Source organism: Alosa alosa, chromosome 8 (assembly GCF_017589495.1).
Source record: "Alosa alosa isolate M-15738 ecotype Scorff River chromosome 8, AALO_Geno_1.1, whole genome shotgun sequence".
NCBI classification, from domain to species: Eukaryota; Metazoa; Chordata; class Actinopteri; order Clupeiformes; family Clupeidae; genus Alosa; species Alosa alosa.
In genome coordinates this window covers 34,296,015-34,307,579 of record NC_063196.1, presented here as the reverse complement: position 1 = coordinate 34,307,579, position 11,565 = coordinate 34,296,015, and the positions used below count along the sequence as shown (strand labels likewise).

General features: G+C 45.6%; 2 protein-coding genes and 1 long non-coding RNA gene across 4 annotated transcripts in view; all 3 read left to right on the top strand.

Moving 5' to 3' along the window:
- The window catches only part of LOC125299028, an 891-nt gene extending 639 nt beyond the window's left edge, over nucleotides 1-252 (top strand). Inside the window, exon 3 of the long non-coding RNA XR_007194301.1 lies at nucleotides 157-252. This is a non-coding gene — a long non-coding RNA (uncharacterized LOC125299028). The remainder of the gene's footprint in view (nucleotides 1-156) is intronic.
- parp1 (poly (ADP-ribose) polymerase 1) overlaps nucleotides 1-3,973 on the top strand; it is a 26,759-nt gene extending 22,786 nt beyond the window's left edge. The window contains exons 19-23 of the mRNA XM_048249728.1: nucleotides 260-412; nucleotides 1,192-1,319; nucleotides 1,472-1,533; nucleotides 1,923-2,037; nucleotides 3,033-3,973. Coding sequence (XP_048105685.1) covers nucleotides 260-412; nucleotides 1,192-1,319; nucleotides 1,472-1,533; nucleotides 1,923-2,037; nucleotides 3,033-3,114 — 540 coding nt within the window. The 3' untranslated portion in view covers nucleotides 3,115-3,973. The remainder of the gene's footprint in view (nucleotides 1-259; nucleotides 413-1,191; nucleotides 1,320-1,471; nucleotides 1,534-1,922; nucleotides 2,038-3,032) is intronic.
- A 414-nt stretch (nucleotides 3,974-4,387) lies between these two features.
- The window catches only part of lin9 (lin-9 DREAM MuvB core complex component), a 23,933-nt gene continuing 16,755 nt past the window's right edge, over nucleotides 4,388-11,565 (top strand). The window contains exons 1-5 of one of the 2 annotated variants that reach the window (XM_048250098.1): nucleotides 4,388-4,459; nucleotides 6,380-6,412; nucleotides 7,841-7,902; nucleotides 8,339-8,443; nucleotides 10,925-11,052. In XM_048250098.1, coding sequence (XP_048106055.1) covers nucleotides 4,429-4,459; nucleotides 6,380-6,412; nucleotides 7,841-7,902; nucleotides 8,339-8,443; nucleotides 10,925-11,052 — 359 coding nt within the window. In that variant the 5' untranslated portion in view covers nucleotides 4,388-4,428. Of the gene's footprint in view, nucleotides 4,460-6,379; nucleotides 6,413-7,840; nucleotides 7,903-8,338; nucleotides 8,444-10,921; nucleotides 11,053-11,565 lie in introns of both variants that reach the window. The other variant, XM_048250097.1, reaches the window with a different exon arrangement.

Genomic DNA, 11,565 nt, shown 5'->3' with positions numbered 1-11,565 from the left:
TTAAGGTGCTGAGAATATAATGAGGTCTCCCTGTGTAGATCTTTAAGGTGGCGCTGAGAATATAATGAGGTCTCCTGTGTAGATCTTTAAGGTGGCGCTGGAGAATATAATGAGGTCTCCCCTGTAGATCTTTAAGGTGGCTGAGAATATAATGAGGTCTCCTGTGTAGATCTTTAAGGTGGCGCGGGAGAATATAATGAGGTCTCCTGTGTAGATCTTTAAGGTGGCGCGGGAGAATATAATGATGTCTCCTGTGTAGATCTTTAAGGTGGTGCGGGAGGGCGAGTACCAGCGCTTCCGTCCGTTCGAGGAGCTGCACAACCGCCAGCTGCTGTGGCACGGGTCACGCACCACCAACTACGCCGGCATCCTGTCGCAGGGTCTGCGCATCGCGCCACCCGAGGCTCCAGTGGTAAGTACAACAGATACATGTCAGTCACAGGGTGGACAACTCGACAGGTATCAACAGATACATGTCAGTCACAGGGTGGACAACTCAACAGATAGATACATGTCCACAGTCACAGGGTGGACAACTCCACAGGTACATGTCAGTCACAGGGTGGACAACTCAACAGGTACATGTCGGTCACAGGGTGGACAACTCAACAGATAGATACATGACCACAGTCACTGGGTGGACAACTCGACAGATAGATACATGACCATAGATGGCTATGACTGTGATCATGGACCAGACAGCAGAGTCCATCACTCAGTAAATACGCTGAATTTAGCATAAAGGGGTTTGTGGGGACCTGGTCTAATGACTGGGCCAAGACCTGCTGCTTCCTCTAACTTTTTATTGTGTCCACCCAGAGAACCCTATAGAACCGCCATTTACTCTTTATTGTGTCCACCCAGAGAACGCTATAGAACCGCAGAACGCTATAGAATCACAGAACGCTATAGAACCGCCATGTACTCTTTTATTGTGTCCACCCAGAGAACGCTATAGAACCGCAGAACGCTATAGAATCACAGAACGCTATAGAACCGCCATTTACTCTTTATTGTGTCCACCCAGAGAACACGATAGAACCGCAGAACGCTATAGAATGCTGTGGTGCTCAGGGTCCGCGCACGTTCCCACATCCACCAGTGTCCAAAAGACTGGAAATGCTTGCCAGACATTGGATGGTAATGTGTGTGTGTGTGTGTGTGTGTGTGTGTGTGTGTGTGTGTTTGCAGACGGGTTACATGTTTGGTAAAGGTGTGTACTTCGCCGACATGGTGTCCAAGAGCGCCAACTACTGCCACACCTCCCAGGCTGACCCGGTCGGTCTCATTCTCCTGGCCGACGTCGCCCTCGGCAACATGTGAGTGTTCCATACTGTGTGTGTGCGTGTGTGTGTGTGTGACACTCTAACAGACTGGTTAGAAGTGTGTGTTTGTTTGCTTGCTTGCTTTATTTGTTTGTCTATGTGGCATTTGTGGTTGTTTAAATGCTTATGCACATGTTTCTCAACAGGCATGAGCTGAAGAAGGCATCACACATCACCAAATTACCTAAGGGTAAACACAGTGTTAAAGGTGAGGACACAAAACACATACAGATTCGTCATCTGACATTTTATAACATCATACAGTATACGTCATCTGACATTTTATATCAACAGTCCCACCTTGTAATGTATGGGAATGTCCACAAGTACTCTTGCCTTATTTTAACTCTGTGTATTGCACTATTGCCTTATTTTAACTCTGTATATTGCACTATTGCCTTATTTTAACTCTGTGTATTGCACTATTGCCTTATTTTAACTCTGTGTATTGTATATTATACAATGTCTCTGGGACACACCATGTCACTTAGCTGATGGTGGTATTGCTTGAGACTGCTGCTGGCCCGGTGCTGGCCTGCTGCTGGCCCGGTGTGCTGGTTGTGTTGTGTCTGACGGTCCCTCTCTCATGCTGACCAGGTGTTGGCCGAACTGCCCCGGACCCCAGTGCCACGGTGAAGCTGGATGGGGTCGACGTGCCTTTGGGCAAAGGCTCCACCACCAACATCGAGGACACCAGCCTGCTGTACAATGAGTATCCTTTCCTCTCCTGTGTGGCCCGACGGGCGGCTGACCGGACAGCTGACCCCAGCTCTTGGTTGGCCAGTTGGGGCAGCCGTGGCCTACTGGTTAGCACTTCGGACTTGTAACCGGAGGGTTGCCGGTTCGAACCCCGAACAGTAGTCACGGCTGAAGTGCCCTTGAGCAAGGCACCTAACCCCTCACTGCTCCCCGAGCGCCGCTGTTGTTGCAGGTAGCTCACTGCGCCAGGATTACTGTGTGCTTCACCTCACTGTGTGTTCACTGTGTGCTGTGTGTGTGTTTCACTAATTCACAGATTGGGATAAAAGCAGAGACCAAATTTCCCTCACGGGATCAAAAGAGTATTTATACTGATACTATACTTATACTTAGTTCTGATGCCTTCCGTGGGGTTTCCTGCATGTGGAATTCAGACAGGCTGGTTATAAATGCCACCAATGCAGGGCCACTGGTCAGGGACCTCTTGTCCATGTCTCAACGCCATCTAGTGGTACTCCACCTAGTATTGCAGTGGTATTGTCAGGTGTGGCGTTGTGCACACCTCGCGATCAGGTGTGTGTCCCCAACCCCCAGGTGAGGTAGGTACCAGTTATTCCAAGAGAAGAGGGGCAGTGTTCTTCCACTGAGAGCTAGAAGATGAAGCTGTAGATACAGAAATGATGGATGAGATGGAATATTGGAATGATGGATAGGATGGAATATTGGAATGATGGATAGGATGGAATATTGGATAGCTATACAAATGGGTTAATTTGGAATGTAGTACAAAATTATAACAATCATGCGTTTGGTGATCATGGTTTGGTGATGCCATGTTATGATGAACCCGTAGCTACAGAAACGATGGATGGATGCTCTGGAGGTATAAATGCTTTTGGTGATGTTATGTTTGTGTTTTTGTTTTTGTTTGTTTGTTTATAGTGATGCTGTGTGTGGGTACTGACACCCCTCTACCCAGACATATTTCCCTTAACTGCTCCTCCTCAGATACATTGTATACGACGTCGCTCAGGTGAACCTCAAGTACCTGCTGAAGATCCGTTTCAACTACCAGACGTCCCTGTGGTGAGGCCAGGGGTGACCTCACATTTGACCTCTCACCTCTGACCTCAGCCCATGGGATGGGGATCCTGTGGTCCTGGACATCACCACTTGCCCACCACTGGGCCCTAATCCATTGACACACACACACACACACACACATACACACTCACACCCACACACCCTTGCCATCCCCAGGAACTGGAGGCAGGAATTTACCAAAACACACTCACCTGCCCATCCTGCTTTCTCATTTGTGATACTGTATACTTGTACATGGCTCATAGCCGCTGCCGTTAGCTTTGGGTAGGCTTAGCAAGATGGCCGCACGCCTCCCCTTACTTGCTGTGTTGGGATCGCCCTCCGTTTAACCCAGGGGGAAAGGACCCTGTGGAGGACAAAGCTGCTTTCCCACTTAAATGATCTCAGAAGTTTGCTTGATACAGTTGGGAAGAGCTATTCCCATCAATTGTCAAGGCAACACGAGTCTTCCATTTATTTCCGTCTTCCGTCTCTCAACAAAGAGTTTTGTTTTTCTTAATTTGTAATATCCTGTTAGGCTTTGGTAAATTCATAGGACACCACCTTACAACAAGGTTCAAACTGAGGTTTGATAGTATTTTGGTAGAAAAAAGGCAGTATACTTTCATTTGTTGTTAAGGAAGACAGCAACTTTTCCTGTAAAATGCCATGTGTTGATAATATGTATTTGATACTAGGTAATCTGATCGGTCGGTAGTAACGTCTTTTTTTGTCATTGCTCTGTTCCACTGCTGTTTTTTCTCTCTCCTTTGCTGTTGAAGTTGGCACAGTAATAGATTAAACAAGTAAGCAAAGTTTTTGTTAGATAAAAACTTATAATAAAAGACAACTGAGCATTGTGAAAACAGACTGACACTCATGATTTTTTTTATTTAGTATGAGAAGAACCCTTGGGACTGAATTTCAGCTTTCTGGAAGCGCTTCATGGAATTTAAACATATTTGTACTGTTAGCTATGTCCACAAACTGAACAACTAATAATTTACCGGTAAAGTTAACGTTACATGTCATTGGAAACGAAACATTTGCAACCTGCGAATGGTTTAAGGCTGATTTTTCCATAGGCCATGGTGAATGCGACTGCAAGCGTTTAAGGAATTAAGCGTGTTTTAAGTCTGGCCTTTTTTGTATGAATGAGAAATTTACAAACGTGTTGTTAAACAGCATTATAAATCAAAAATAAAGTGGTGATATTAAATCCCGCAATGGGTTTTCGGTTCGAACAGCCCTCCCTGTCTGCCGCTTTCCCACAATGCACACCGCTAGGTGCGCTTTGAAAAAGCGGCGCGGCTAATTCAAGATGGCGGAGATGGAGCAGCTTTTAGATGAGAGTAAGTATCAAAACAATGATTTCAGCCCATCGTTGTGCCGCTCATATTTATGTCCACTGAGCAAGACATGTTACGGACATGTAAAGAGACGTGTACAAGTTCACAAACGGTCCATGTAACCACCTAATGAATGCAACGAGCGAACAAGTAGCTAGCGATAGCTAGCTAAGGACCCTGGCAAGCTTGTCATCTTGCTAGCTTGCTAGCAACCTTTTTCTAGGAGGCTTACTGAAGTATATCTCTCAGCTAACTGGGCTAGCCAGCTAAAGTTACTAAAAATAATATTGGTGTGGCAGTGGGTACATCAGGTGTTAGTGCATAATTCATTTGGAGCCTATCTGTAGCTGGCCTTGTTTTACTAAACATTAAACAAAACTCAAAATAGCAGTAAAAGTCGTTTAAGTTTTTATTTGAGGGGAAGTTAAAAACTGTCAACAAACACCCATCGGAGCCCGCTAATACATTGGTGGGTTTAGGATACGGACCAACAATAACAACCGTGTTAGCAAGCCATCTAATAGTTATTATTGACAGAACTATTTGTTTTCAAGACAACCACATATCTATAGTTTTCAGACCAACGTTAAGTAGTGTGATATGCCACTTACCTGAATTTTTAACGGCATTTTCGAGACTCAACTATTCTTGTGTGCCCACGACATGAACACAAATTACGCAACATGTTTACATTTGCAATAATGTAACGTAAACAACTAATTGAATGTTGAATCATTTTGTCACTATAACAAAAGGGAAAAAAAGGAAACACTTAAACGAGCCATTTAGACATGTGTGGGTAGTATTTTTTGCATATCTTCCACAATCAAGAGTTACTGGACGTTAATCAATAGCCTATGCATATCTGCAAACGATCCATATTCTTCCCTGTCTAGACCGCCTAGGTCAGGGGTCGGCAACCCGCGGCTCTTTGATCCCTCTGATGCGGCTCAGCTTTTGAAAATAATTAATGAGTATTTAATTTAAATGTATTTTATTTTAGTTCGTTCATTTTAAAATGGAGCTATATCTGAGTAGCCTAATTTATATAACTTTCCACCTCACTTGACTCCGTAACCGTAGCCTGCACAATATGCCTATATTCGCGGTTCGTTGCCATGTCAATATCAAACAAAATCACCGATTTCCCTCCATTCCAGTCAACGAGAACACTGTAGCCTAATTGTTATTGTTGATGTGTGCACTTGCTGTAGGCTAGACAAGGAAAATGTCAAAAAGGAAACGTCAGCGACCACAGCTTCCGAGCGCGAACACCAGCGGGCTGAAATGGGAAAGTTTCCATCCGAAGACTGATTCTGAAAACGCGAAATGAACTGCCCGTTATATATCGCACACTGCAACGAGTTAGTAGCCTGTTAACCCTATTCCACTTGCATGTGAGAAATCGTTCTCACATAGGCCTATGAAAAAATAAAGACAAACCTGTGCTCACGTTTAAGGGCAATTCCGCGCAAAACTGTCACATGCATAATGCCAACACAATGCCATGGTATTTAGTTGGCGTTATGGATATATTACAGTTTTGCGTGGAGTTGCCCTTAAATGACAGCCTCAATTCTTTCATGGAACTTCACCTCACTGAATATGAGCCAGCCAGACTCCAAGGCCAAAACCAAATCTAATCTCTAATGTTCAATTTCGCCAATTACATGTCAACGAAAATTGAGTGTTGTGTTGTTAATAATGTTACTTTGCATACCAAAGGACACTGGGAAAATAGGGGGTGGTGTTTAGCCTGCATGGGAAGCCTAAGGCCTATACTTCTATTTCCACAACTTTAAAAGGGCAGGGTTAACAACTCTGAAAGACGGTAGTAGTAAGTAAATAACTTTTTTTTACACAACGCATTTATCTGAAGTGGTTTTACTTTCCAACATGAGGTGCTTTTCTTTTGCTTTGCAGGTTCGTCGGCCAAAGCCCTGGTCAGTCTCAGAGGTGGGTCGACTGTTCTCTATCATCACAGAATGCCATCACACACATAATATTTGTCTGATATCCTCTTTTAGTCTCTCAGATGGCTGTTGAACTTTCCATCACTCCCAGGCTGTAATTTCTGGTATTTGATGCAGAGGTTTCTTGGTACTAGAGATGCAGTATAGTAATGAAATGCTTTATGTGTCAGAGATGCAGTATAGTAATGAAATGCTTTATGTGTGTGTAAGATGCAGTATAGTAATGAAATGCTTTATGTGTCAGAGATGCAGTATAGTAATGAAATGCTTTATGTGTCAGAGATGCAGTATAGTAATGAAATGCTTTATGTGTCAGAGATGCAGTATAGTAATGAAATGCGTTATGTGTGTGTGAGATGGAGACGTCGTTCTGTTACTGACGGTCCCTCTGGGCCGTGTCACAACTCTCCCTCTGTTTGTTGTCTGTGCATTCTGTCTGTGCTTTGCAGAATGAGAGTTTGCGTTGTCCAGCAGCAGGCTGGGAGCATGCGCAGGGGCCGATATGAGCCCGAACTGCACAGATAACTCTGGGTGTGCTGGGGGCATTACTGGGTGTGCTGGGGTGGGGGCATTACTGGGTGTGCTGGGGTGGGGGCATTGCTGGGTGTGCTGGGGGCATTACTGGGTGTGCTGGGGTGGGGGCATTGCTGGGTGTGCTGGGGGCATTACTGGGTGTGCTGGGGTGGGGGCATTACTGGGTGTGCTGGGGGGCATTGCTGGGTGTGCTGGGGTGGGGGCATTACTGGGTGTGCTGGGGTGGGGGCATTGCTGGGTGTGCTGGGGCATTACTGGGTGTGCTGGGGTGGGGGCATTGCTGGGTGTGCTGGCGTCTGTGAACTGCAAATGACTTGTGTTTTTTAGCTCAATGTTCAGTTCTTTTTCTGATTTGGAGTCTGCAAGGTGAAGTGCACATATAGCAAATAACTTTGTGTGTAATAGCTGTTAAGCATTTAGCTCATAACGTATTGATCCTGATTGATTGGTTTGTGTCTGTGTTTGCATCCAGAGCATTTAGCTCATAACGTATTGATCCTGATTGATTGGTTTGGTCTTATTTAGCTCATAACGTATTGATCCTGATTGATTGGTTTGTGTCTGTATTTGCATCCAGAGCATTTAGCTCATAACGTATTGATCCTGATTGATTGGTTTGGTCTGTATTTGCATCCAGAGCATTTAGCTCATAACGTATTGATCCTGATTGATTGGTTTGGTCTGTGTTTGCATCCAGAGCATTTAGCTCATAACGTATTGATCCTGATTGATTGCTTTGGTCTGTGTTTGCATCCAGAGCATTTAGCTCATAACGTATAGATCCTGATTGATTGGTTTGGTCTGTGTTTGCATCCAGAGCATTTAGCTCATAACGTATTGATCCTGATTGATTGGTTTGGTCTGTGTTTGCATCCAGAGGGGAGCTTACTGAAGTCCCACAACACCAGAGGACGAAGCAATCTGCCCACTCTGGAGACGGTGAGATTTCTGACCAATAAGCCCTCTTTATAATAATATAATATGTCTTTATAATAAGCCCTCTTTATAATAATATAATATATCTTTATAATAATACAATATATCTTTATAATAATATAATGTAATATATCTTTATAATAATATAATATAATATATCTGACCAATAAGCCCTCTTTCAAAACTCTAGAAAGAGAGAAAGTGCATAATGTGTTCATTTCATATGGTCTTCACTGCTGAACAACTCTTTTTGGGCCTGCTATGAGACATCACCTGTAGTGCAGGCCTGCTATGAGACATCACCTGTAGTGCAGGCCTGCTATGAGAACATCACCTGTAGTGCAGGCCTGCTATGATATGTATTTGTTCATGTATTGTATTTGAATGTCATGTGTGTTTATTTGTTTGTGTATTATATTTATTTGTTTGTGTTTGGCAGCCCACACGGAGCTCCAAGAGAACTCGTCTGTCATGTGAGGAGGAGGAGCGGCCGTTACCCACCCGGTCACCTAGGAGGAGCCAGAGAGTCACCACCGCCCCTCAGGTGAGCGGTCAATCACAGAAGAAGTGCCCTAAAGAGTCACTATTGCTCCCGAGGTAACCTTAGAGCCATCAATGCCTTTTGATACCTGATCAAAGTCAAAGTCAAAGTCAAAGTCAGCTTTATTGTCAATTTCTTCACATGTTCCAGACATACAAAGAGATCGAAATTACGTTTCTCACTATCCCACGGTGAAGACAAGACATATTTTACCAATTTAGGTCCACAGACAAACATAACATTCAAGTAAACAAAAAAGTAAGTAAATAAGTAAATAAGAGGGCACATATAATAATGAAAAAATAAGAGCAGCAAAATGTGGTTGAAATTGTGCATAGACAGTCAATAAAAATACTAGTGCAAATTCAGGCCAATAAAAGGCTTGGGTAGTTCTGTTTGACCTAAGTAAGAAGAAAGTGGCATAGTGGTGCAAGTTATGTAAGAGCAGCAGAAGTGTTGTGTTTCAGGACAACAACACCAGTTGTAAAGTGTACAAGTGTGCAAGTGTGCAAGTGTGCAAGTGGAGTAGTGCAGGCGGCCATTTTTGGGTCCAATGTCCAGGATGTTATGTAGCTGAGGGTGGAGGGGGGAGAGGAGGGAGAGAGTTCAGCATCCTTCACGGCAGGTGTATGAAGCTGTTGGTGAGTCTGGTAGTCTTGGAGGCGCAGGCTTCTGTACCTCTTCCCAGAGGGCAGTAGATCAAACAGATTGTGAGCGGGGTGACTTGCATCACTCACAATTTTGGTGCATTCTGCGGGTGGGGTGGGTGGTGTAAATGTCCTTCAGGGAGGGGAGAAGCACCAATAATCCTTCCAGCTGTGTTCACTATGCTGCAGGGCTTTCCTGTTGTATTCAGTGCAGCTTCCGCCCCACACAGCGATACAGCTGGAGAGGATGCTCTCGATGGTGCCTCGGTAGAATGTGGTCATGATGGCTGGTGGAGCACTTGCTGCGCCTGAGTTTCACTTGGGAAGTACAGGCGGCTGAGCTCTCTTAGCCAGTGATGCAGTGTTGGTGGTCCAGGAGAGGTCTTCACTGATGTGCACCCCAGGAATTTGGTGCTGCTCGCTCTCTCCACCACAGCACCGTCGATGGTCAGTGGCAGGTGTTGGGTGTGACCTCTCCGGAAGTCAACAACAATCTCTTTGGTCTTGCTGACGTTCAGCAGGAGGTTGTTGTCCCTGCACCACGTGGTCAGATGGTCGACCTCCAACCTGTATTGAGTCTCAATTAAGCCCTTAGTGATGAGACCCACCAGAGTTGTGTCGTCAGCAAATTTCACTATGTGATTGTTGCTTTAGGTTGCAGTGCAGTCATCGTCAGCAGGGTGAAGAGCAGCGGACTGAGCACGCCAGCCTTGGGGGCCCCTGTGCTCAGTGTGATGCTGCTTGAGGTATTGTTGCCAACACATACTACTTGGGGCCTCTGACAGAGGAAGTCCAGTAGCCAGTTGCAGAGGTAGGTACTGAGTCCCAGTTTGTCAAGTTTGCAGATGAGTTGTTGTGGTATTATGGTGTTGAATGCAGAACTGAAGTCTATAAACAGCAATCTCACATATGAGTCTCTTTTTTCCAGGTGGGTGAGGGCTGGGTGGAGGGCAGAGCAGATTGCATCCTCTGTAGACGCAGGCTCGGGTATGCAAACTGGAAGGGGTCAGGGTGGGGGAGAAGGGCTTTGATATGTGACATGACAAGCAGCTCAAAGCACTTCATGATGATGGGTGTCAGTGCCACAGGGCGGTAGTCATTGAAGCAGGATGGAGCAGTTTTCTTGACACAGGTATGATGGTGGCAGCTTTGAAACATGATGGGGCGATGGCTTGCTTCAGGGAAGTGTTAAAGATGTCTGTGAAGACATCCTTAAAGCTCCCTGCACAGTCCTTCAGCGCCCGCGACCTGGGATGTTGTCTGGACCTGTTGCCTTACGGTGTTGATGGCAGCAAGTGTCCTCTTCACGCTGTCGGCAGAGAGGCACAGGGGCTGCTCATGTAGGGGATGGGTCTTCTGTGGGCAGGTGCTGTTTTTTGTGCTTCAAAGCGAGCAAAAGCGGTTCAGGTTGTTGAGCAGAGGGATGTTGCTCTCACAGCTCTGTGGCGCGGGCTTGTAGTCGTGAGGGCCTGAATGCCCTGCCATAGGCTTTGTCGCGTTCCTGCTGTCTTTGAAGTGGGTGGTTATCTTGTGAGTGTATTCCTTTTTGCTTCCTTGATGCCACGGGACAGGTTGGCTCTCGCTGTTTTCATGCCAGCTTCATCCCCAGCTCTGTAGGCTTTGATGAGGGCATACTGGTGACCTGTGTGTGTGTGTGTGTGTGTGTGTGTGTGTGTGTGCGGCGTGTGTATTTTCTGTCTCACAGCTAGATACACCCACACACTGCATTTTCATCAGGTTGACATGACCTGTTGTGTGTTTCTGTTGAGCGGTCCCGGCGTGATGGTGGCGTGTGTGTGTGTGTGTGTGTGTGTGTGTGTCCGTGTCCTTACAGAAGCTGGCGGGCGTGGGGACTCCAGATAAGAGAGCGTCTCAGAGGATCGGCCTACGGCTACGCAACCTGCTCAAGCTGCCCAAAGCCCACAAGTGGTGCATCTACGAGTGGTTCTACTCCAACATTGACAGGTGAGCTAGCCAGGTACCTGAGTGGTTCTACTCCAACATCGACAGGTGAGCTATCGTAAACGTGCTAATTACCAACCATTAAGTTCGAAAAAACAAAATAACATTTGCTAAATGAACCTTACATTTTTCAGTAGCCACGGGTGTGTAGATTTGAACAAAATCTAGTTTGGTTCTTACCGGGGCTATTCCAGAAAGCAGGTTTACTGGCTTAACTGGGTATGTTAACCCAGAGTACGCAGTAATCCTGGGATTTCAGTTCCAAAATGGTCAGGATATGTAAGTCGCCATAGTAACATAGGCTCTGAACTTAACCTGGTAGTTTGTACAGTGTTGGAGACGCATGTCAGCATAGCAACTGTTTGTCAGTCAGTGCGCAAAGTTTGCCTTGCGCTAAAGCTAGACATTATCTTTGAGTGAGTTGTCAATTAACGGGCCTTGGCTATATCAGGCTTTCCAAACGTCATTGGCTGCATTGATGGGACGCAAGAGCCCATTAAAGCGGCATCCATCAAC